The sequence below is a fragment of the Rhamphochromis sp. 'chilingali' genome, assembly GCF_963969265.1.
Source record: "Rhamphochromis sp. 'chilingali' genome assembly, chromosome: 17".
Taxonomy (NCBI): Eukaryota; Metazoa; Chordata; class Actinopteri; order Cichliformes; family Cichlidae; genus Rhamphochromis; species Rhamphochromis sp. 'chilingali'.
In genome coordinates, this window is record NC_137944.1 from 29444993 (window position 1) to 29470513 (window position 25521).

At 39.3% G+C, this 25521-nt stretch overlaps 4 protein-coding genes across 11 annotated transcripts; 1 reads left to right on the plus strand and 3 right to left on the minus strand.

The window, feature by feature from the left end:
* On the minus strand, positions 1 to 3683 carry LOC308384577 (hepatic lectin-like). 6 transcript variants are annotated; one of them, XM_080863109.1, is made up of 9 exons: positions 3619 to 3637; positions 3436 to 3505; positions 2076 to 2152; positions 1841 to 1906; positions 1242 to 1355; positions 988 to 1056; positions 641 to 792; positions 405 to 529; positions 1 to 313 (listed from the first exon to the last, which is right to left on the minus strand). In XM_080863109.1, exons 2-9 carry the CDS (start codon positions 3480 to 3482, stop codon positions 160 to 162), a joined length of 804 nt encoding a protein of 267 aa, XP_080719235.1. In that variant the 5' UTR covers positions 3483 to 3505; positions 3619 to 3637; the 3' UTR covers positions 1 to 159. The 6 variants fall into 6 exon arrangements, with proteins under 6 accessions (XP_080719235.1, XP_080719234.1, XP_080719238.1 ...); XM_080863108.1 differs by having other exon boundaries at positions 3 to 313; positions 3436 to 3683; XM_080863112.1 differs by lacking the exon at positions 2076 to 2152 and having other exon boundaries at positions 36 to 313; positions 3619 to 3673.
* Positions 3684 to 3945: 262 nt separating this feature from the next.
* On the minus strand, positions 3946 to 7038 carry LOC308384579 (C-type lectin domain family 4 member E-like). Its single transcript, XM_080863115.1, has 8 exons — positions 7007 to 7038; positions 6565 to 6655; positions 5448 to 5528; positions 5126 to 5239; positions 4867 to 4935; positions 4520 to 4671; positions 4283 to 4407; positions 3946 to 4191 (listed from the first exon to the last, which is right to left on the minus strand). The coding sequence occupies exons 2-8, from the start codon at positions 6626 to 6628 to the stop codon at positions 4005 to 4007; spliced, it is 792 nt and encodes a 263-aa protein (XP_080719241.1). The 5' UTR covers positions 6629 to 6655; positions 7007 to 7038; the 3' UTR covers positions 3946 to 4004.
* A 1839-nt stretch (positions 7039 to 8877) lies between these two features.
* LOC308384575 (uncharacterized protein) lies at positions 8878 to 16364 on the minus strand. Its single transcript, XM_080863106.1, has 2 exons — positions 12874 to 16364; positions 8878 to 11821 (listed from the first exon to the last, which is right to left on the minus strand). The coding sequence occupies exons 1-2, from the start codon at positions 14129 to 14131 to the stop codon at positions 11640 to 11642; spliced, it is 1440 nt and encodes a 479-aa protein (XP_080719232.1). The 5' UTR covers positions 14132 to 16364; the 3' UTR covers positions 8878 to 11639.
* Positions 16365 to 16370: 6 nt separating this feature from the next.
* On the plus strand, positions 16371 to 24980 carry LOC308384574 (uncharacterized protein). Of its 3 annotated transcripts, XM_080863104.1 has the most exons (5): positions 16371 to 16605; positions 20238 to 20269; positions 21103 to 21206; positions 22073 to 22286; positions 22488 to 24980. In XM_080863104.1, exons 3-5 carry the CDS (start codon positions 21164 to 21166, stop codon positions 24070 to 24072), a joined length of 1842 nt encoding a protein of 613 aa, XP_080719230.1. In that variant the 5' UTR covers positions 16371 to 16605; positions 20238 to 20269; positions 21103 to 21163; the 3' UTR covers positions 24073 to 24980. The 3 variants fall into 3 exon arrangements, with proteins under 3 accessions (XP_080719230.1, XP_080719229.1, XP_080719231.1); XM_080863103.1 differs by lacking the exon at positions 16371 to 16605 and having other exon boundaries at positions 20192 to 20269; XM_080863105.1 differs by lacking the exons at positions 16371 to 16605; positions 21103 to 21206 and having other exon boundaries at positions 20250 to 20269.
* The last annotated feature ends 541 nt before the right edge of the window (positions 24981 to 25521 follow it).

Below are 25521 nucleotides of genomic sequence, written 5' to 3' on the forward strand. Positions count from 1 at the left end.
CATTGGTGTGAGCTGGGGGGTTTTTTATTCTTAAAAGAAAAAAACAAGGAAAAATAAGGAACAATCTTTTATTATTTCACAGATGTAAACACTGCTGCAGTAAAACATTACCTCAATAAACACATCTCATAAAAATATAACACATACAGTTTTATTCTGTCATTTCGCTGCTGGCTTCTCACAAATACTTCTGCGAGACACTTTGCAGGATGTATCAGACCAACTCTTCTGGTAACGATCACCTTTATCACCCATCATTACACAGTCGTCCTCTCCCCAGTTGTCCGGCTCCTTGTAGTTCCAATAAGATAAACTAGGAGATGAAGATCAAAAAGAATTGTCTCAGTAAATGCTGCTAACTTTGATTTTGAAAATGGGATTTTTTTCCCCCACATCAATCAAACCTTTCGTTCAGTGGTGATCCGTCCACCCACAACCATCTGCCCTGCTCTGCTGAGTCTGTCAGTCCGATCCAGAACTTGTCTTCATGATCCTTCATTATGCATCTCACTTTTTTCCACAGGAATTCCTAAACAGGAAAAGTTGATCAAAGATATTTTGTGACACTTCTCTTTGCTAAAGAAATGTAAAGATGTGGTTAAATATGTGAGAACCAAAACTTGCAGCAGTTTTTTTATACCTGCTCCTCTCTGCTGTCTATCTTAACCAGGTCTCCTCCTTTAGCTCTACATTCATCTCTGCTCTTCGTCCAGGATGATTTATTGGTAGAGAAGTAATAACACTTTCCTCCATGATGCTCCCAGCCTTCTTCACATTTAGAACATGGATCACCTTTGAAGATATTAAAGCAAAGATTTCAGTCAGGTGGAAGAAACTGTTCATATTTGTGTGATTTGAAGGCAGCAGGAAGCTCCTTCTGTCCTGCAGGTACAAACTAAGTTACTGTTTCTGTGAGTCCATCAGTGTTTCTTTAATCATCATCAGAGGATACAAATGTTTAAAAGAATAAATCCACAACTTATGTACCTGTAACTTCAGGAGGTTGTGGACATACAGGCTGCACCGTGCTACATGGTTTTGCTTCAGAGTCTCTTTCTTGTACCATAAAGAAAATGTAGATTCGATTTTTATTAGTTATTTAGTCTTTATGGCTTTTTTGCAGAACATAACAAAACTCTGAAGTCAAATCATTAATGAATTGTTCTTAAATTAGTTTTAGTTATGCTGCAAACATTACTGGGAAAAATCTTTTTTTTAATCAGAAAATTGTGCACACTCACTGGTAACACAGAGGACAACAACAGCAGCAGCCAGAAGAGCGCTGAGAACCAGCAGGGCTACTCTCTCTGGGGTGACCTTTGACCTTGTGCTCTTCACAGTTTGTTGAGAGGCCTCTAAACATTCAAATGTAACACATATATCACCAAGATGTGACATATGAGCATAAATATGTACAGGTTTTTGATACAACAATATGAACGCATGATTGAATTCTTTGTTACTTTGTGCAGATAATAATATGATAACTTATTTTTGTTTTTGGCGTTTGTATTCTGTGGTGATATTTCTATCACATCTTCACCAAACATCATGCAAACTAATTACTTAACAGGGCAGTGAAAGTCCTGATATTATGAATCTCCTTTGTTATTTTGTCTTTTAATATTGTACAATTGAACAGAATAAATACTGAAATGTTATAAAGTGGTTTGAGGTAACAGTTCTTGTCTTTTGTGACTATGTAAATAAACATAAATAGAATTGAATTCAACTAAATTAAAGCTTTTGAAATAACTTCTTTGGCTGAGATAGGTAAATGAAACCAAGCACAGAAAAAGTAAACAGAGACAATAATTGCTCATTACTGCTCTTTACCTACCAGGCAGCTCCTTTGCGGGCGGCTGAAACTTTGAGATCCTTAAGTCTGCATGAGTGGTGTAACCCTCTGCAGCAAAAACATGAAGCCAGAAATGACTGCTTACTTTGAAGTGAGTTACTGTTTGCTGCTAATAACGCCTTCAATTCACAAGCAGACTAGCTTCAACAAAAAGAAGTGTAGAAGGAGAATTTTCTTATATATCTCATATGTATCACAGTAAGTAGACAAGACTCACTGTTGGCCTCCTTCTTCCATCTAAAGGTTACGATAGAGTTCAGTACTTCATCTTCAGACATTTTACTGCTTTGTGACCTTCAGTTAGTCAAAGAGAGTTCAACGAGATGTAGACATAAACAAACTTCCTGTTAAACAGACGAATGGGGAGGGTTTCATAAACCACTGCTCCACAAATAACAAGTGTTACTGGTTATATGCACTGTGGCTGATAAGAACAAAAGGCTTGTGATTTGAATTCTTTTGATCTCTTCTGAATTTATTGTAACTAATTGTTTAATCTCCTCCTATTTCAATACCCTGTCTTATAGAATAAACCTGCAAAGTGTTTCTTAATGATATGTAATTCATAATGATGGATAGACTCACCATTAGTTTCCCTCACTTGTCTTTTTAAATCTTTTCAGTTTCATTGTACAGGAGTACAAGACTTCATTTTCAGATATTTTACTTCTGTGTGACTATCAGCGAATCACAAAGTAAAGTGTAAAGCAATATAAAAATACCTTCCTGTCAAACAGAAGAATGTATGATTTCACACATTTCACACACTTTACATATGTGAACATTTAAAAAATACTAGAATTTTGTCCTGTTGTACCTACGGGCAGCTATCGTCACCATGATGAGCTTAGTCTTTGTTAGAGTTTATGGTTTGTCTGTTTCCTGTATCTCATTTTTATATCCATCTGAACTAAGAATACCACAAAGAACAAACATGAGAAGGATGAACAGGCAAGGTGAAAAATGAAATACTGAGTATTCACAGAAAACTCGAAACACTCCAAAACGTAAAATACTTACAACAGAAAACCTAACTATGAACTCAAACTAGGAACTTTGCACAGCAAACAGGTCAAACTCAAGGACTATGAAGATCCCAGGTTATAAATAAGTGTTAGCTTTCTAATGACTACAACTGGCTCGTGTTTTCTTTTTCTTACCTTACAACTAAGTCAGTGTTGGGTTACATTAGGATAATTCTGAACATCTGATTTGAATCAGATACTCAACTTTTTGACTTTTCTAACACACTGTAGTGTATTTAGATCAGATAGAAGAGGATAAAAGTTTCTCATGCTGCCATATGTAAGAGGCACAAACACTTTAAACCAACAGGAAACATCCGACATTTTGGTATCAGTGGTAACATTTCACACATGGTCATAGTTACTTCCTCATTTATTTCTGTCTTGATACCTCAGTCATCTGTTTAAATGGTTGTCTTTCTTTCTTTTGTTCAAACTGATGGTTGTCTGATCACACAGATCTTTTTGAAGCTTGAACTTTTTCTACTTCCTTTTAATTCTACATTTAAGTTATTTTCTTGTTTCTTTGTATATTTACATGCATGTACTTACCTTTTATGTTCCTCTGTGGATAGTTTGCCATGCTGAGGCTTCAACATGACCAGAGTTAGTCCAGCTGTTTCTGAATAAACAAATAAATAAACTATAAATGATGTATTTTACTCTTTAGATAAACACGAGGACTTTATGATTGGGTGGATTTATCCGTGCTTGAAGAAGTAAAACTAATCATACATTTATTTTTGTTACAGCTGTGTGTGTGTCTCTCTCTCTCTGTCTCTCTCTGTCTCTCTCTCTCTCTCTCTGTCTCTCCCTCCTCCCCTGCAGGACTTTTTAAATTTCCTTTCAGAGATAACCTGTTAACCTCGGCCTCCAACTCATTCTTTTACGCCGATGGTTTTCTACATTGTTTTCATTAAATCTTACCCCTTAAACCCCAAGACCGTCTGGATCATAACATATACATTTTGTCATTTTGTGGTGAATAAATTCAAAAATTTAAATTTTAAATTTTTTTTAATTCTTAAAAGAAAAAAAACAAGGAAAAATAAGGAACAATCTTTTATTATTTCACAGATGTAAACACTGCTGCAGCAAAACATTACCTCAATAAACACATCTCATAAAAATATAACACATACAGTTTTATTCTGTCCTTTCGCTGCTGGTTTCTCACAAATACTTCTGCGAGACACTTTGCAGGATGTATCAGACCAACTCTTCTGGTAACGATCACCTTTATCACCCATCATTACACAGTCGTCCTCTCCCCAGTTGTCCGGCTCCTTGTAGTTCCAATAAGATAAACTAGGAGATGAAGATCAAAAAGAATTGTCTCAGTAAACGCTGCTAACTTTGATTTTGAAAATGGGATTTTTTTCCCCCACATCAATCAAACCTTTCGTTCAGTGGTGATCCGTCCACCCACAACCATCTGCCCTGCTCTGCTGAGTCTGTCAGTCCGATCCAGAACTTGTCTTCATGATCCTTCATTATGCGTCTCACTTTTTTCCTCAGGAATTCCTAAACAGGAAAAGTTGATCAAAAATATTTTGTGACACTTCTCTTTGCTAAAGAAATGTAAAGATGTGGTTAAATATGTGAGAACCAAAACTTGCAGCAGTTTTTTTTATACCTGCTCCTCTCTGCTGTCTATCTTAACCAGGTCTCCTCCTTTAGCTCTACAGTCATCTCTGCTCTTCGTCCAGGATGATTTATTGGTAGAGAAGTAATAACACTTTCCTCCATGATGCTCCCAGCCTTCTTCACATTTAGAACATGGATCACCTTTGAAGATATTAAAGAAAAACTTTCAGTCAGGTGGAAGAAACTGTTCATATTTGTGTGATTTGAAGGCAGCAGGAAGCTCCTTCTGTCCTGCAGGTACAAACTAAGTTACTGTTTCTGTGAGTCCATCAGTGTTTCTTTAATCATCATCAGAGGATACAAATGTTTAAAAGAATAAATCCACAACTTATGTACCTGTAACTTCAGGAGGTTGTGGACATGTAGGCTGCACCGTGCTGCATGGTTTTGCTTCAGAGTCTCTTTCTTGTACCATAAAGAAAATGTAGATTCGATTTTTATTAGTTATTTAGTCTTTATGGCTTTTTTGCAGAACATAACAAAACTCTAACTGAAGTCAAATCATTAATGAATTGTTCTTAAACTAGTTTTAGTTATGCTGCAAACATTACTGGGAAAAATCTTTTTTTAAAATCAGAAAATTGTGCACACTCACTGGTAACACAGAGGGCAACAACAGCAGCAGCCAGAAGAGCACTGAGAACCAGCAGGGCTACTCTCTCTGGGGTGACCTTTGACCTTGTGCTCTTCACAGTTTGTTGAGAGGCCTCTAAACACATATATCACCAAGATGTGAGATCGACATCCCTTCCTTATAGATTAACGTTCCTTGAGGCTACTGTTTTGGTGCTATGTAAATAAACCCGAATTAAACTGAAGCTTGTAAATAAAATCCTGGGCTGACTTAGGCAGAAAAAATTGAGCACAGGGAGAAAAATGTAACCAGGAGAGAAAAACTGTTCATGCTCTTTACCTACCAGGCAGCTCTTCTGAAGTTGTCTGTGAGATCCTGACATCTGAGTAAGTCAAATCAGCCAAAGAGGAAACAGGCTCTGGGCCTACAACGTAAAATGTGATTGCTACTCAGTATCACGTGAATTTCTGTTAACTTGTGATAACATATAAGTTTAAAAAGAATGATATTCACACTAAATTCAAAGGTCCACTATAATTAGATCCTAAGGACATAATTCCCCAAAAATGAAAAAACAAAGAAATAAATTTTCTGTAAAAAAATAAATAAATTAAGTATGGTGTTAGTGCATTTACAATACAGTGTAACAATTTTTGCAGACAAAATAACATTTCCACATACATCATGTATACAGTGCTCATTTGAGGACATGTCCTTTTATACTCGAGCTGATGTGCATGTTCTTTTCATTTTAGCCCACTTTATAGTACAGGCAGGCATACAACAGTGATTTAAAACATTTTATTGTTAATGTTATCTTTGAACAGTGAATGTGAAAGGAAAAAAGTTAGACTTGGCTCCATCATTAAAAGACCACATAGGCCTACACATTTTGATGGCATTTATTTTTTTCTTGTACGTTACAAAGAACAGTCGTTCTCACATTTATATTGATATAATAAAAGCACAACTAAATAACTGAGAATCCATCATCCACATCGACATAATGAACATTAAATAAAGATACAAAAATATAAAGATATAAAAAGGCAGGAGCAATGTGGGCTCCACCCCCGTACAGTACAACATATTTTCAATGTAAGATGGGGAAATATTGTATTTTTCAACAAAAACATACCATGGGTACCAATTATACACTACTTAAGTTACTTACTTTGTACTTAGGATTACTTATAGTGTAATCCTTTCTTTGTTTCCTGTAATAACCTAACTTGTTACCCCCTTGTTCTAGTGTACCTACATTTAAGTATTTGGACATAAATATGATATATATATAAAATTGTAATTTAAAAAATACATTGAAATTGCATTGATGTACATTGTGATTAAGCCACATTATAAAGTGTAACCCATTAATATTCCAACTAACAAAAAGCCAATAATATTAAGCTGTATGCATATTAAATATAACTCATAAGTACACAAATAAATCAACTCACCTTTGGTTTCCATCGTCCCTCTTTTAAATTTGACATCAGAATAAACTATTTCAGCTTCAGGCATTTTACTGCTGTGTGACCATCGGTGAGTCTGAAAGAGACGTTTCACAGGCACAGACAAAATGGAAAACTAAAAAAAAAACCTTCCTGTCAAATCGACAAATGGGGAGGGCTTTACGAAGAACTGTTCCACAATATCAGACTGTTTTTTAAACTCGTGGTTATTAAAAAAAAATGCTCTACTTCCTTTTTTATGTGAATAAAATAAATTACAAATTTTCCATAACAAAGATGACGTTGAAGAGATGATGTTTGTATTCTTTTTAATGTTTTCAGAGGAAGTTCTTGATTAGATGCACTGTGAGTTTTATTAAGGAGTCGTAACTTGATTTTTGATCAAACTGAGGAATGATAATAAGCTAAATAAAATACGAAGACTCACCCTTCTTTCTTTCTCTCTCTTCCTCCTTTTGCTGTCGCTTTCTATCGTGTGTGTGTGTGTGTGTGTGTGTGTGTGTGTGTGTGTGTGTGTGTGTGTGTGTGTGTGTGTGTGTGTGTGTGTGTGTGTGTGTGTGTGCACTTTGTTACAGAGGTAAAGGGTTGCCAGGGTCTCTCTCCCACTAATCTTGTATAAATGCCATACCTGGTGACACTATAAGTCACCAGGGGCCGGTATTAGATGATGTTTGTCCAAAATTTTGGTCAATCTGCAGGTCTAATCTACTAATAAAAAAAGAAGTTTAAAATGATTTAATATATCTTACAGTAGGTGCTTTGGCACACAGGAAAACAGATATCAAGAAAAGAAATGTCACTGTGCTAACTACTACATCACCTGCTTTTAATCATAGCTGTTCATTTAGGTCCATGAGTATTTGAAAAATGATGATATGATGACAGATAATAAATCCACCAATCTATATGTGATTGAAGTGCAGATGTTTCTGTGTTAATTTAAGAGGTTTGGCAGAATTACAACTATTTGTATAGATTACAGCAGACTCATTATGCAGAGAAAGCTTTCCATGACTTAAAATTTGCACTACAGACTGCACTAACTTTAGGATTATCATATCCTAATAAACGTTTCACCCAGACAGTGGATGAAAAAGGTGGATACTTAAGCTCTGTTTCGATACAGCAGCACGGGGAGTGACAAGGACCAGCAGGCCGTCCTCTACCTGCATGCAGCAGAAACAGCTGAAAGGGAAGCATTTATTAGCTGCTCCTATGTTATGTGTCACAGCCATATCAGGGCCTCCTGAAACTGCCTTTGTGTGGGTGTGGTGTTCTCTCTCCGCCTCCTCCTCTTTGCTTGCTCCACCCTTCTGTCTCTTTCTCACTCTCCTCTCTCCCCAGGACACAGATGCTGTTCATTGGCCTCGTTTACCACCTGGGCCCAGTCAGAAATCACCTCTCTGAGGTTGTATAAGCTGGGGATGAACTGGATGTGGGAGGGTGGTTTTCTCTGGTGTCTCCACATTGTGTTCTAGGTGTCGAAAGAGGTCCTGTTATGAGATTGTCCTGCCTGTGGTGTGGAGTTGTAGGAGCAGTGGGGAGAGTAGCTGCTTCATGTGAGTATCGCGGGCTTGTGGGCCTCAGTAGCAGTGGAGCTTACTGCTAGTGACAGGGTGGGCCTGTGGGCCCCCGGAAGTGCCTCATGGTGTGGAGTTTTGTTCTTTGTTGTTGCGACCTTTTTCTTTTTCTAGAGTTATTGGTAAAACGGCATTGCTGGCTCCTTCAGTTAAGATTATCTATAATAAAAACTATAATATTTGCTAAAAACTTCAGTCTGGTTTCCTTTCATTCTGTTCTGGACCCATTTGTTACCAGTCCCCACACACACCCCTAGACCTCCTTCATGGGGACGTAACATATGTTATCTCATTGTATTACTAGAAAGATTACATTTCACAGTAAAAGATGTGATATGCTAAACCCAGCTTCACTTCTCCACACAGAAGCAGATGGTGAACCACAAGATTTTATAGCTGCTTTCTGAAATCTGCTCCTCCAGACCTGACCTACAGGACATACCACTGGCAAGCTCTACTCCGGTGGTGTTTGTGGATAGTTCGGCATCACGCATCCCAGACAACCCAATAGGATATGCAGTGGTCAGAGAACATTTAGTCAGGATTGAAGGAAATTGCCTTCCCGGGTTTCCTCCGTGGCGTGAGCGATAAGCAGAGTTTGTCCTTTCCTTATAAGACTCCTAATTATTCAAAGTAACACTCAGGTATGCCGTTCAGCGGGGTTAGTTACGATATCGGGAGCAGCTAGGAGAACAAAGTGATACAGAAACTGTTCAGATTGCTTTCCCAGAATCAACTCAAAGGTTTATTTGATACACAGCAGTTTATATAGAGAAAAAAAAGGTTCGTGTGTCAGCTTTCCCAGTTCAAACCGGTACAGACTAAATAAGGAAACGTCTTCCTGCCTTCTGAGCAAAGTATCCCTTGTGTAGTTTATCAGTTCAGCTATAATTTATGATCATCCCAGCAAAATACACTCCTAGACATAAAATACAGAGTTCTTTCATTAGTGAATTCTGAGACAAACCACCTAGCCTTTAACGAGCCTTTTTCTAAGAGATAAGGAAGGGAGGATGGGAGTAAGGAAGTGGTCTCATCTCTGTGGTGTTTTCGACCTTGGGGTACCAGCTTGTGAGTCCTACACATTAATTCTTGGGTCACAGAGAAAGAGAAAAACAACTAGTAGATGAGCCTTATTGAGTAACAGTTTTCCTGTATAAAACAATATCCCGTAAATGCTTACCGTGGTATCAAAATATCATAACAGTTCTCCCCTTTTATCATGTAATGATAACATAGTATAAAGACAGAATGTAATAACATAATATAAAGATAAATCATAAATGTGAAACAAATCATAAATGTGAAACAAATCATAAATGTGCCTTCGAGTGAGCTTAATATCAAAATCTTAAAAAGAAGAAAAGAAAAAGAAGAAAACGTCAGTCTCTTCTTTGACGATTGAGTAATTCACAATCTAATGCTCAATACATACATCAGGATCATCATTGATGACATCTGACACATAATCTGGGTCAATTTGTGCCAATTGCAAATACATTGAAGTAGCTGTAGTAGTAGCTATACGGGTTATTATTGAACGTACACAGGGTACCACACAACAGGCAATAATCATCAAAAACAAAATAATACATGCTACAATGGTTACAAAAGCTACAATTAGTTCCTTCCATTTTCCAAACGTGTCCTGCAGCCACTTGTCTAGCCACTGACCGTGACCTGCATTGGCTCTTAGTTCTATCTGCAATGCTTCAAGTTTATTCATAGCTAGTGTGAATGAACCGTTAGGGGCGGTATTATTGGGAATGAAAGTACAACAAACATCTCCGAACATCGCGCAAACACCTCCTTTCTCAGCTAACAGCATGTCTAAGGCCATCCTATTTTGCATGGTCATTAAAGAGGTAGCCGACATCTGTTCTCCTAGGGCCTTAAGGGCCGTATTGGTCAAATTAGTAAGTCTTTGCTGATTGTAATAAACATAATTGATCCAGGCTACATTTTTGTTTACCTGTATATGCGGTATTAGTGAGACAAACCCTGCGGATATTTCCCCTTGTGCCTTCAATTCCCTTGGTATCCCGCGTGGAACCCCTATAGCATCTATGTAAACGTTATGTGAGTAAGTGGAGCGTCTTGTACGTTTGCTGGATACAGGCAGATCTGAGGTTTGTTGTATTAGTAGTTCTTGAGCTAAAGTTACTAGACCGCAGGTACCGGTCCAATTAACAGGTAAAGCCACTCTAAGGGTATTATTGCACATCCAATAAGCATGTGGGATTGGTCTGGTCAGGCGCGAAGCTGTAAAGCCTTTTAATATGCCTCCCCAGTACGAGTCGTTTAGTGTGTTGGGCGAATGCAGGATTGTGGAGTTATCTGAATGCGTACTTATATATGCATATAGATAAAAAAACATATGTCTATGTTGTGTCCTGTCAACACTCGCTGCTAGCCATGTTTCGTTACAGCGTGCTCCTGGAGAGTCAGAAAAAAATGTATAGTTTTGCGCGTCATAATTTATGTTTTCAAGTTTTGGTCGGTGTATGCATGTCATCAAGATATTTGCGTGATGGCGCACCTGTTTTGGGGGCGAGACAGGTTCAGTGCGGTCTTCGGGGCGCTTCATTGGGTTACAGGGGTGGGTAGAGTCGTTAATCATGCTGACATCCTTACTAGAGACTTGTCCTGTGTATATGAGTAAACAATCTAAAGGACTTAGTTCTACTCGCACCGCTTCAATCAGGGTTACTGTTAAGGGCCCCTTTTCATCATTTTTGAATAGCATCTTTGTCAGGGGAAAACCTGAGATTGGGTATCCCACTATAACCTGTTCTGGATTACCCTTTGAACAGACATAACAATTGCTGTTTCCTAAATCACGAGCAGCTGTTCTAGCATTTTCATACCAGGAGTTGACTCCTACTCTAGAGGGTGCATAAAATGGTTTATTAGTGGCGTCTATGTTGTCATTTACTCATTTTAGGGAACGTTAAGAGTGCATTAATTAGGTGTCTCGCAAAATAGAGCATCAAGTATCGTCAGCAAAATATGACCTGCAGAAATGTGAACATGGTTGCAGTTTACAATACAAAATAGCAAAGAAAAATCCTAAGGTTAATGCGATAAGTATGATGAATAACCTAAATATATAAGAAAAACAGTTCTTCAATCGTCTTCTGGCCTGGTCCCAGGTTCGAGAGACATCGAATAAGCGCCGTATGATGACAATGGGCATTTCATTTTCTTCATTATCAGGATGGAGTGAGTCTAGCTTTATCAGGTTAGACATCATGTGGTACTTTTGGCTTTCTATTCCTGCTGGATGTTCGAGTACCTTGCTGTGGCTCTTTCAGACGTTGTGTGTTAATCAGTGATTGCGTGTGTGCACTGGATCCGGGCGCTGGCTCGCCTGAGATGTCATCTACCCGTGTGTGTTTATTTGCTCTAGTTCCGGGCGCTGGCTCGCCGGAGATGTCGTCTGCTTGATCCGACGCCTGAGATGGTCCGATTGGGCTGGTCTTAACCCTGCTGGCATGAATCCACTGAGGTTGTCCATCTGTTAGGATGCTGGTTCTCGTCACTGCCAGTACAGTCTGGGGGCTGGAAAACGCGGCCTCCCCGAGTGTTCTTGGTTTTAGTGACTTCACTAGCACCGCGTCCCCTGGTCTCCACTTGTGGGTTGGATCTGTGGAGGGGAGAGGCTGGGAGAGACAAACTTTCTGATAGTTATTATTCAGTGTTTCTACCAGATTGTGGACATAGTCGGACAATGCAGTGTCTATGTCCCCTTCCAATAGCGGTGCCCCTCTGGAAGCTGACCATGGTGTTGGAAATGGTCTTCCCATGATTATTTCAAATGGAGATAATTTGGTTGCTGCGGATGGAGTCATTCTAATCTCACAGAGGATTTGAGGAAGTAGTTTGATCCAGGTCATTCCTGTTTCTATCATTGCTTTAGTCAGGCGATTTTTTATGGTCCTATTCATTCTTTCTACAACTCCTGAACTCTGAGGATGGTATGGCACATGATATTTCCAGTCTATTCCTAGAGTTTTAGTACACTTTTGAATTACTTCTGATGTAAATGAAGGTCCTCTATCACTGTTAATTTGGTGAGGTATTCCGAATCTGGGTATTATTTCATTGCACAACTTTTGACAGACTACTTCTGCAGTTTCTTTTGAGGTTGGATAAGCTTCTACCCATTTACTAAATTGATCCACTATTACCAGTAAGTACTTGATGCTTCCTTGTGCTGGCATGTGTGTGAAATCAATTTGTAATGTATGAAATGGAAAATCTGGTTGTGGTAAATGCTGATGTTCTGCTTTTGGTCTTCCTACATTAGTTCGTGCACATGTTAGACAGGTTGCTAATATGCTTTTTACTGCATGCAATGTTTTCTCAATTACAAATCTTGATTTTATTGCCCCTATTACCCCTCCCTGTCCGACATGACTCACACCGTGAAAATGTCGGACAAGGACTGGCAGCAGGGAAGATGGGAGGGCAATCAAACCCTCAAGGTTTTTATATAGGCCATCTCTGTCATCTAAGGTACAGCCATTATTCTCCCAATAGGTGTAATCACAGGCAGATGCTTGCGCTTGTATGAATTTTAAATCAACATTTGTTTCGAAATAGTCTGGGAGTGTAACAAGTGGCAGCTGTAGGGGCACAGATAATACTTCCTGTGGAGGTGGGAGCTGCGATGCAGCTGCAGCCTTGGCTGTCACGTCTGCTAAGGCATTACCTGTTGCTTCGTCTGTGTCAGCTGTACTGTGTCCTTTCGTTTTTACAACTGCAACGGCCGATGGCAGCTGTATAGCCTGCAAAAGTCTCTGCACAAGATCAGAATTAGCAATCGGTTTTCCATCAGCAGATCTAAATCCTCTTTGTCTCCACAATGTGCCAAAGTCATGTACGACGCCAAACGCATAGCGGCTGTCTGTGTAAATTGTCACACGCTTATCCAAATGGAGCTCACAGGCGCGTATTAAAGCCATGAGCTCTGCTTTTTGTGCTGAGTGAAATGGTAATGAGTGAGCCTCTAGTATGATGTCAGGCAATGTCACCACTGAATAGCCACAAAGAAATGAGTTGTCATTCGGCCTTGAACAGGACCCGTCCACATAAACCGTGGCTGAGTCTGGGATAGGTGTTTGCTCTAAATCTGGACGTGGTGCTGTGGATTCCTGTATACGTGTCATGCAGTCATGAACGTCAAGCCTGTCTGAGCCATCCTGTCGGTCAGAAGAACACAGCATATGGATCAATAAATGTGCTGGCGAATTGGGTGTGCTGCTTGCTTTTATGGTGAGGTTTGCTGTGGAGGTCAGTGTAGCTTCATAACCTGAGCGACGTTGTGCAGTCATGTGTTGTGTAGTTATGTTTGCTAGAATGGTCGTGACCTGGTGATTGGTGTGTAGAATAGTGTCATGTGAGAGTGTAAGCTTCTCGCAGTCCCTTATCATGATAGAGCAAGCTGCTACTGCTCTCAGGCAGGCCGGCATCCCCTGAACTACTGCTGGCAATACCTTTGAATAGAAGGCTACTGGACGGTAGCCACTGCCATGCTCTTGGGCCAGTACACCTGTGCAGGTCGTGCCGTTCTCTGTAACGTACAGATGGAAAGGTAAGTGGTAGTCAGGCAGACCCAAACAAGGGGCGGAGGTCAGCACTCCCTGTAATGCATTGAAAGAGGCAGTCATTTCTGTGGACCACAGTATTCGAGGAGGCTTGTCTTTTTTACAACAGTCACGCAGAATGTGGTCATGAAAAGAACAGTCTGGTATCCACTGTCTGCAATAGTTCACCATGCCCAGCAAGGACAACATTTCCTTCTGTGTAGTGGGACGAGGGACAGAGGTCACAGCTTTGACCCTGTCTGCAGTCATGGAACGTTTTCCGTGAGACAGTGTGAATCCCAAATATTGAACAGAAGTCTGACAGTACTGCATTTTCTTTGCAGATGCTTTGTGGCCAGTCTTTTGGAGGTGCTGGAGAAGCATGTGTGTAGCAGTTTGACATAGTTTTTCACTCCGAGCACAGAGGAGGAGGTCATCCACATGTGGATCAGGGTGCAGCCCTGGAGGAGTGAAGCACCATTGAGAAAGCAGCAGAGCTGTCTATCATGCCTTGGGGCAAACGAGTCCAAGTGTACTGCTTATTTCTATGTGTGAATGCAAATAACGGCTGTGTATCTTCATGCACAGGCACTGAGAAAAAGGCAGAGCATAAATCCACCACGGTAAAATGTGTGGCTGTGGATGGAATACATGTCAATATGCTGGGGACATCTGGGACCAGAGGTGGCAAAGGGATAATGACTGCATTAATTTGTCTTAAGTCTTGTGTGAAACGCCATACGCCAGGTTTGTTAGGCTTTGGCACAGGATTGACAGGAGTATTATATGGAGATACTGTAGGCTTTATTACTCCTGTAGTCTCTAAATCTCCTATCATGACATCTAGGGCTGCGGCTTTTTCGGCAGAAATGGGATGTTGCTTGACATATACTGGCTTATTGTTTTTTTTTTTAGCTGTGCGTGATAAGGTATACAGTCAATAAATCCTATATCATTCTCACTTTTTGACCATAATGTCATATTCTGGTATTCAGCTGGCAATGTAACTGCAGAAATAGTACAGTGGATAGGGTAGGTTAGATGTATGTGACGACATATTTCGTAACCTATGTCTGAGTTATGTAACAAAATCACTGTTTGACCTTCACTTGTGTGAGCAGTTATCATGTTGTTGAACAGTGTGAGAGAAACAAAAGTGTGGCTCCCAGTCATGGGATTACCTGTTAGTGGCGTCTGTACACGTTTTTCTGGCACAGTGTGTGACATAGAGTACCGGACAAAAAGGATGTTGAGTTCATTCTCTGCTGAGGGTCCAGCTGACACAGAGGATGTTCCTTCTCCATCATGTCGGTACATAGGGCAGAGAAAACATAAGCTGTTATCAGTGTCAGCAAACATTTCACACTTTGTGTTAAATTAAATACACAAATTCATTTTTGCTTTGGGTGTCTGCGGCTGCTGGAAAACTGAGCTAAATTTGCACCTCTAGCTTGTCCAACAGTGCATAAAGCGTTTTATGAATACTAGGATAGATTCATCAGGCTTCTGTTTACACATAGTTACTGCATTTAAGTCAATTTTGTCTCTGGACATTGTTAGCAGGAATTTCTTTAGATTCTTAAAGAAATCGGTGATTTTGTCATTATTTACCCACAAAAACTCTGCAGTTGTGGATGCTTTATCATGCTTTGGGTCTAATTCACCTATCTCTCTTATGAGTTGTGACTCGGTTACTCCAGGAATGCATTGACACAATATGTACCTGTAATCCGGACCACCCAAATGGTGATATCTGGTACTTCTCTGTAGTGCAGAGACAAAGGCTGTAGGATTTTTAAGAGGATTGGGAAGCTCTTTAATAGTTGTCACTAATTCTGAGATTTTAGGGGGCTGAATACAACACTGATCTCCTATTATCATAAAGGGGTAAGCGTCATTGACGTCACTAGATTTTGGGTTTGTTTGTTTACTACCGCGAGTGTTGGCGTGAGGACCTTTGTCATTCCGGCTTTGTTTTTCCTTTTTTCCTTTTAGATAAGTCTTTATTAAAGTTCGGGTAACAGGTATTTCTTTAGCTACCTCTAAACCTCTAGCTACGATATCGTGGCGTTTCATGTGGGTGTCTATTGTGGACACTGCCTGATGCAAAAGTTTTTCTTCATAGACGTCTAAATTGTTTTTCATAAGTTCCTCACATTCTTCTTTCAAAAGTTTTTCTCTCTTTCTATGTTCTGCTAATTCTTCCTCGCGGCGTATATATTGTTTTTCCTGATCTTGTTCAATTAGGTGTCTAAGATCCGTTGCATGTGATTCAGGTTCTGTGTCACTGTCTTTTAAGCTGGTTGGATCAAAGCGCTGACGTTGTTTGCATGCGGCTGCTGCAGCAACTATTAATTCGGTCTCATCTTCGTAAGGCGGCGGGGCTGTGGGCTGAATGGCTGAGCATGCAAGACTAGCTTTTCCCGCGGTAGATTTATTTTCTATGCTGGAGCCTGCACTAGTTTTATTTGATGTAAAAGTATCTACACCTGGTTCCGGTCCCTTTTTCCATAGCGGTAACATTTGATGCATCACGTCGCGGCATTCTATCATATATTTTCTACAGGACTTTTTAAGCAGACTACTTTTCTCATCACAAATGATATTCAACATTTCTACTGACCTGTTTTCTGGCGATAATCGTTCGGGATAAGGCTCCGGAAATAAATTAGAATGCATTGAACTTATAGTCCGTAAGTTGTAAACAAAGTCAGTCACATAAGCACTTCCGCATGTTCTGGATACGTAATCATGGAAGTCTTCGCCGATTCGTGGACGTGGGTTACACGTAACTGGAAATGGGAGTCGTACTGAGCTGTTGTTTGAGACTTTAAATTTAATTTTTGTTGGTTTTACAGGTAATTTTGATTTTTTATCGGACTTGTCTGTGGTTTTTGAATTATTCTGACCCATGTTCAGTGATTTCCAGAGGGGTTTACACGCTTGAAGGATTTATGTTAGTATTTTCGCTGCGGCACAGCTGAGGTTACTTTAAATTTATTGCTAGCAATTTTTTGTTTGTGTGAGCAACTCTCACTTAGCGAGCAACTTCTCGCTTAACGAGCAACTTCTCGTAAAACAACAGGCAACTTCCTGTGTCTTTCTGCTTTTAATTTACTGCTTTTAACCCTTGTATGGTAATCGGATCTGTGAGACCCGTTTTCAGTTTTCTTTTGTTTTTTTTTTGTTTGTTTTTTTTTTTAACAAAATTAAATTTAATTATTTACTAGCTTTCTGTGAGTGAGCAACTTCTCACTTTTTAACGTACGTTTCAAGATAACAGGCAATCTTCCTGTGTCACTCTTTCTGAGCAACTTCTGACTTAACGAGAAGTATTTAAGACAACAGGCGACTTCCTGTGTCACTTTTTCTGAGTGAGCAACTTCTCACTTTTTAACGTACGTTTAATTAAACAATTAATTATTATTATTTTTTAAACAAAATTAAAATATTCAAGACAACAGGCAACTTCCTGTGTCCACCAACACCACACAAGGGTTAATTTACTTTACTCGGGGACTGAGGAAGTCAGTCAGTGTATCTCTCTGGATCACTAAGTGAAACTTCGTCAGCATATCCCGTTTTTTATGGATCGATCACTGAGAGAGGTATAATAGGTCTTTATATAAATATGAAAGACGCATATTTACCTTCTGTCAGGAATCCCACTTCTGACACCAAAATTGAAGGAAATTGCCTTCCCGGGTTTCCTCCGTGGCGTGAGCGATAAGCAGAGTTTGTCCTTTCCTTATAAGACTCCTAATTATTCAAAGTAACACTCAGGTATGCCGTTCAGCGGGGTTAGTTACGATATCGGGAGCAGCTAGGAGAACAAAGTGATACAGAAACTGTTCAGATTGCTTTCCCAGAATCAACTCAAAGGTTTATTTGATACACAGCAGTTTATATAGAGAAAAAAAAGGTTCGTGTGTCAGCTTTCCCAGTTCAAACCGGTACAGACTAAATAAGGAAACGTCTTCCTGCCTTCTGAGCAAAGTATCCCTTGTGTAGTTTATCAGTTCAGCTATAATTTATGATCATCCCAGCAAAATACACTCCTAGACATAAAATACAGAGTTCTTTCATTAGTGAATTCTGAGACAAACCACCTAGCCTTTAACGAGCCTTTTTCTAAGAGATAAGGAAGGGAGGATGGGAGTAAGGAAGTGGTCTCATCTCTGTGGTGTTTTCGACCTTGGGGTACCAGCTTGTGAGTCCTACACATTAATTCTTGGGTCACAGAGAAAGAGAAAAACAACTAGTAGATGAGCCTTATTGAGTAACAGTTTTCCTGTATAAAACAATATCCCGTAAATGCTTACCGTGGTATCAAAATATCATAACAAGGATCATTACTAGTGATGGGTAGATGAGGCCTCGTGAAGCGTTTCAGCACATTCCCCAAACTGTATCGATACAGTGTCGACACAGTGTTGCTGTTTTACTCCATACTGACACCTGCTGGACCTTAAATATCATTGCAGGCAACTTGAGACTCACAACAGACACTGATTCAATGACCTAATCATACTTGTATACACTATAAGGTATTGTACTTTCCATGGAATAATTTTATATATTTTACATTGCAAATATTTTAGACATCTTTAAAATATATTGTGAATGACATTAAGTGAAAATTAAAATGAAAGTATTGTGAATGTAATATTACCCATTTAAATGTAATTGACTCAGAGTTTTAAAAGATATATTCGTTAAAGAATCCTCTGGGCCCTATTTCAGGAAGCCGGTTTAGTGCAAAATCTGAGTAAGTATACACTGAGTTAACGAAAACTCTGGGTTTTCGGTTTCACAAAGCGAGATTAGATTAATTCTGAGTGAGTTACTATGACGACAGACTCCGTGAAGCTAACCTGCCCCCTAGCAGGTTTACTTCAACTAACCCTGACCTTCTCCGCCTCTTTGTCGGAAACCTGACTGTAGGAAGTGTCAGACATGGCGTGCTCCTTCCTTGAAGAGCCAGTAGATGTTGAAGCACAAATTCTCTACAGAGCTCTCCGCCTTTGGACATTTTATCATTTCCTGATGATTTTCTGTGTGAACATTACAGTTTTTCAGCACAATCTCCCTTTGTTTTGCAGCTGAGGCTGTGTTACTTTTTTTCCGCGGAATTTGCATGTTATCGGCATATGCTGCCATCAGAATTTCAGCCTCAACCGCTGTAAAATACATGGAGGGAAAGAAGGCACGGTCAATGCGGAAATGTAGTTTTTTACCATCAGGACCTTATGAGCCTATACTTGTGTTTTTAAAAGTTATGTTTGACTTTATGACTTTCTGTGTCGTTTCTGGGATGCTTAGGACTCATATTGCACTGCTGGAAATAGTTTATTTCGATGCATATGCTGTTTTTTTTGCAAATTTGCATTATAATATTTATTCTCGTTTTTTCTGCAGTATATAAAAATTTATAAAACAATTTTCAATTTTTTTTGTAGTTTATTGCATTTATTGCAATTTATGTAATTACTATGCACTTAATGCATACATATTATTAAAACTTTGGCTATAATGGTTGTATTGATGTATATCAACTTGAAATGCTCCCAAAAATGGCACTACAAGATGTAAAAATATAATATAAGCTCTGGCGGACTTGGTTCTATGCTAGGTCTTAAAGGGTTAAAGGATGTTTGATATGAAAGGAAGGTTGGAGATCGGCCTATAATTAGCTAAGACAGCTGGGTCTGGGGATGGCTTTTTATGTAAAGGTTTAACTAGAGCCAGCTTCAAGGCCTGTGTTACATAGCTGATTATTAGAGATAAGTTGATCATATTTAAGATTGAAGCATTTATTAATGGCATGACTTCTATGAGCAGGTTTGTAGGAATGGTGTCTACAAGGCACGTTGATGGTTTAGAGCAGTGGTTCCCAAACTTTTTTTGCTAGGCCCCCCTTTGTTTTACAGGAAAAATGTTCGCGCCCCCCCCACATCCTCCAACCACACACACCCATTATTTTGCTCCATTGCGGTTTATTTCACACCTCACACATTTAGTAAACAATTAAGCAAATACAAGTAATCTGCAATAAATGACAGGTAGTAAGAAAATAAACTACTAACTCTTTTCCGCTACGTCCACACCTACACGGGTATTTTTGAAAACGCAGCTTTTTCGTCCACACGTAAACAGCGTTTTCAGTGGTTTTAGCATTTTCACTGATTACTGCACAGCTGGACAGAAAAGGCAAATTAAAAAAAAAAAAATCATTAAAACATAACGACAACGAGCAGAGTTACACTAATAGAGTGTAACTTTGTGGGAGTCTTTATTTGTGTGGAGTTCATTTGTTCAGTTGGAGGAGTAGAACAAGAAAAACTGGAAAAATTTACATACTGACAGGAGGGAGGAGTTCTTGTGGTTAGAGTTTCAATGAAATCATTTGAATGTAGAGCATTAGTCCCTCCTCTGATGTAGTATAAGAGATCCTAACTTTCAATGCTCCTTGTTTTTTCCACCTTTTCAGAATCAGAGAAGTTCCTGAAATAATCACGGGAGGTAAGATAACATCAAATGACGGGAACACGCAAGCTAGACTTAGCTATAAATGAATGACTTGATGAACCTGATTGCTACTTACTGGGGATGGCTATAACTCAGGGGATAGCAGGTTATTTACTAATTGGGTGGTTAGTGGTTCATTCCCTGGCTGGCCCAAGTTATTCTCCACCCTACATTTCACCAGGGTGTAAATGTTAGACAGAATTCACTGAAGCATAGGAAAAAGTGCTTGTATCAATGGTTGAATGAGGTGTATTGTGTAAAGCGCTCGGACTACTCTAGTAGCAAAGGGTTATTTAAGAACAAGTCTAAATAAATCACCAAATTAAATATTTCACTAATTACGTTTTATTTACTTTAAAAACTGAAATTAGATTTTACCCTTTATATAAAAAAGTTATTATCATTTATTAAATGTTTAAAGTAAGTCCTTACTTTGGTTCTTTGTCACACCACTGCAGTCTGAATGCAGACATTTAAAAGAAGCTAACAAAGTCAAAATGGTTAAAGTTAAAAGCAAGTGAAAAACCAGCCATGTTCTGCTTGAAAATAACTGCAGAAAATGTGAGGCCACCTCATTACTTGAGGCCACCTTTGAAAAATGATGACAAAGTCTGGAATATACGGAATTAAAAAGATAGAAATGATTGAGAGGTGGCTCTAGATTTTTGCACAGTGTTGCAATTTTGAATAACTGTACATCAGTGAATACCCTTACAATCACAAACTGCAAGTGTGTGTTTATGTTACTATTTTTAAAATGCAAGTTTGTCATATTTGTCACTTATCATATCTGTTACTTATGGTTAAATGCTTTTCTTACATTTCAGTTCCACAGACCAAAGTTTGCTGACACTTAAGAAGATACAAGACATCTGTTTCCACTACACAATGAGAATTTATTTGGTGCAAGCTTGGCGATACCTAATTAAGGGTAAAACAAAGTTAAACATAGTACTGGTCAACTATAAGATGTGATAACATTTTATAATACAGTTGGCAACACATCATAGCTTTACATCATCTGCCATGTGTTTCTGTTCAATTTAGGGTGCAATTATAAGTAATTCCAAATAAATGTTTAATTAATTTGTACCTTTGATTTATTCAACAATTACAGAAAAAAGTTATATTATGAAGAAGTGTGCTCCCTTCAAAAGCATACACAAACCGAGTTTTGCCTTCTCTTGTTTTACTTAAACAGAATTATTTGGATTATTATTAATATTATTATTTGGAGGTAAAGTTAAGGTACTTTAACTGCTAATAAATAGGGCAGTGAAGGTGATAACTGTCACGGTCCAGTGTCAGTAACAGAGTTGTTTTTTTTAGTTTGGTTTTTGTGTTCCCTCTGTTTACTGTCTGTACCATGTCTCCATACATTTCCGGTTTTATTGTGAAGGTCCGTGTCTCATGTGAGTGTATTCTGTTTCACTTCCTTGTCTCGTCTTCCCCAATCAGTCCCAGCTGTGTTGCCACCTGTTCCTCATTCCCTCTTTTGACTGCCTGCGTATTTATAGTGTGTATCATCTGCTCATTGCTGGTTTGTCTGTGCATTTCCTGCGTCCTCCTGTGTGGGTTCCCCGAGTCTCCCTGCAGCTCCCTTTCAAGTCTGTTGTATTTAGTTGTCTCCAGTTTAGGGATCCTCAGGTTCTGTTTCATGCCCACTGAGTGTCTGTTTATTTCACCTCCCCAATAAAACTCCCTTGCATCTGAAAGCAGCCTGCATTTTGGGTCCTTCGTTAAATTCCACACTGCTTGCCCCACGAGCCGTGACAATAACTTTCTTATTTTTTGCAGACTGGAGACAGCTGGGATCAACTGGCCATTCCAGAAGAATGATTACCAGGCTGCTGAACACTGCCTACCGAAGCCCTATGCAGCGTCTAAGAACTCGTCCACAAACTCTATCCGGTCCAGTGACTTTGTTGGGTTTGATGTGGCTCAGGGGTCGCTTCATTTCGTGGGTCCCTGTCGCCAATGGAGAGTCTTCTTTAGGCTGGTTCATATCATGGTGGGTAACACAAGTTTTCACATTTTTTTTAAAAAGTAAGAAAACTATTGCTGTATTCTTTTTTTTTTTTTTTAAACTGTCACCACAGAATTAAACACAATTCTTGTAACTTCTAAAACAAAATCGATTGCTCAAAAACAAGCAATTGTGGGAACATAATTCCAAATAATTACAGTGCAAATATTAACTTTTTCTTTTTAGGTTTTTTATTACTCCTTCCAAGTACTCAGATATCATCTCCAACAGTGATCTGAAATCTAAAGGACCTCCTGCTGTCTACCAACTGAGACCAAAGAAAGAGAAGTTTGGGAGTCTGACAAGAATCACTGTTGGGGAAAAAAACCCAAAAAAGCCAAATAAAACCATCTTACTCGTGGGTGAAACGGGAGCAGGAAAATCTACTTTGATCAACGCTCTAGTCAACTTCACCATGGGGGTACAGTTTGAGGATGGAGTCTGGTTTCAGATTATAGATGAGGAGAAGAGAAGTCAGACAGAAAGTCAGACATCAGATGTGATCGTGTACGAGATCTTTGGTTTTGAAGATAAAACTCTGCCCTACTCTCTGACCTACTCTCTGACCATCATTGATACTCCTGGATATGGAGACACCAGAGGTACTGAAATGGATGATAGCATCAGTGAAAGACTATTAGACTTGTTTCAATCAGAGGATGGAGTTAACAAAATTCATGCAGTGGGTCTGGTGATGAAGGCAAGTGAGAATCGACTGAGTGACCGACAGAAGTACATCTTTGATTCAGTGGTGTCTTTGTTTGGAAAAGATCTGGAGAAAAGCATTGTTGCTCTCATCACACACTCAGATGGACTAACACCTAAAAATGCTCTCAAAGCTCTCGAAATTGCAAAAATTGAATGTCCAAGAAATGGAAATAATGAGCCTGTTCACTTCCTGTTTAATAACAAACAGAGCGAAGAGAGAACAGAAAAAAATGAATCTTGTTTGGAGACAGCATGGAGAATAACAGAGAGAGGAATGGATGAGCTCACAGCTTTTCTAGAAAAAACTGCACCTGAAAAGTTGTTGGTAACAACTGAAGTGTTACGTGAACGCAAAAGACTGAAAGTCAGCATACAAACCTTGAAAGAGAAAATAAATGAAGTTGAACTCAAGCAAACCGAAGCCAGACAGAAACAAGAACAGTTAGAGAAACATAAAGAAGAGATGCAAAACAATGAAAATTTCTCTGTCGAAGTTCCGGAGATTTACAAAGAGAAAGAATATAAAAAAGCTGGGTGGTGGGGTGGGGTGTTTTATAATGGTACTGTCTCCTGTACAAACTGTCAGAAGAACTGTCACTTGTATTGTGAAATGGCCTGGTCTCCTGCACAATGTGATGTCATGAGCGGAGGCTACTGCACTTCTTGCAAGTGTCCTGTATCAGATCATGTGAAAGGAAATTGGACATATGTGCAGAAAATAAGGAAAGTCTGGCAGACATCAGAAGACATGAAAAAGAAGTATGAAAAAAATAAGTCTGAAAGTCAAAAGCAGATGAGCCTTCTGGAACACCTTCAAGAGGAAATAAGCCAACTGGCAGCAGAGAAGTCACAGTTACTTGGTGAGTGCTACCAACGACTTGTCACACTGGAGGAGATCGCTCTGAAAGCTGATTCAGCATCCACTTTTGTCCACTTGGACTTCCTGATTGAGAAGATGAAGGAGGAACAAAACACAGAGAAGGTCCAGAAACTGGAGGAAATGAGAAAGAGAGTGGATGAAGGAACCAGACCAGGGTCAAGGTATATGCAAGGGAAAAACTAGAGAAGTGAAAAAGTGGGGTTAGGGGTAGGAATGGATGACTGAGCCTTTGCCCAGACAGAGACAGGAGAGGCGGAGTCCATCCCCCAAACGGGTTGCCCTGTTTGACCCCGGAAAAAGTTTTGTGAAAGGTTCTTCCTACTGTGTTCTATTCTGCTCATTTTCTGCCGATGAGCCGTGTTTTTGGTTTTTGGGGGGGGTTTGTAATTTTTTTTGTGTAGTTTTTTTTGTTCCCTGTTGGGTTTGTTATTCTATGTAATAATAATGGAAATTAAATAAGGTATGTATTTTATAAGTTTCTTTGTTATGATTTTGCTGTGAAAAAATAATTTAATAATAAAACAACAAAATAAATCAAATCAATTCAGTTTTATTTATAGACCACCAATCAGTTGCCCCAAGGCGCTTCATATTGTAAGATATGTGAGTACAAGAAAATAGTTATTATAATATGATGTGTTAAATTTGTTTAGATCACAGGAATAAGGAAGGATTTGTCTGTGTTTCAGTTTGGCTTAGCTGTAGGCCTGTCAGTGTGTAATTGTTTAGAGGGAAAGGAATTTATTGACACTGGGGGTCTGCTGTCATAAAAGGAGACAGGAAGCTACAGTTGGGGGTTGCTGATGCTTGTACCTTTAATAAAAACTCATAATTGTTATAAACTGTAGGTTTGTAGGAGACTCTCCACATGCTTATCTGTAAATGTAAGACAACAAGAGGCCAATGGCCCAGTGGATGCAGAGTGGGGGTCTCAGTGTTTGTAATATGTTAACTGTGTTTTGTATGTTGTCTAAAGGAATTTGGTGTGGCTTGGGTGAGGAGATTACTTTTATGACCGGCAGGAAGTCACGTACACAGAGACACACACACAGTGCTTTGACTGTTACACTCACACACCTACATGCACAGTCACTCACGTGCATACACGTCTCCCCTTCTAGAAGATGCATGCTTAAATTAAGATGAATAAAGGTTTTGTGAAAATGACTACTGAGTCCGGTGCAGTCTCTGGATGCCTCGAGGAATAAAAAAGAACAGGGGTGAAACTGATTTTGTAACAGATAGATCCTAAAATAATAATACATATAGAGAAAAGGGATTAGGGTTGTGAGATAGAATGCAAAAACCCTCCCCACCTTGTCTGATGACCTGGTGGTTGATAGAGGTTCATTGGAGACGCACATGCGTAACTCCACATTACCCTGTCTCCCTTCTGTCCCTGGAGGATGACTGTGTAGCCGCCGGGAGACGCCGAGACAGCAAACTCCATCAATCCCCATTGAGTGAAATCCTACATTTACTTTTTTGGATGTGGCGTTTTGAGTGTTCTATGTATTCAATTGTGTGTCCTCATTGTTACCTCAAAAGTGTCTGAGTTCATTTTATACTTTTTAATTTGGTTAGGTTTGTGAAAAAGAACGCAGTGGAGGGGTGTAGGGTTAGGGGAAGGGG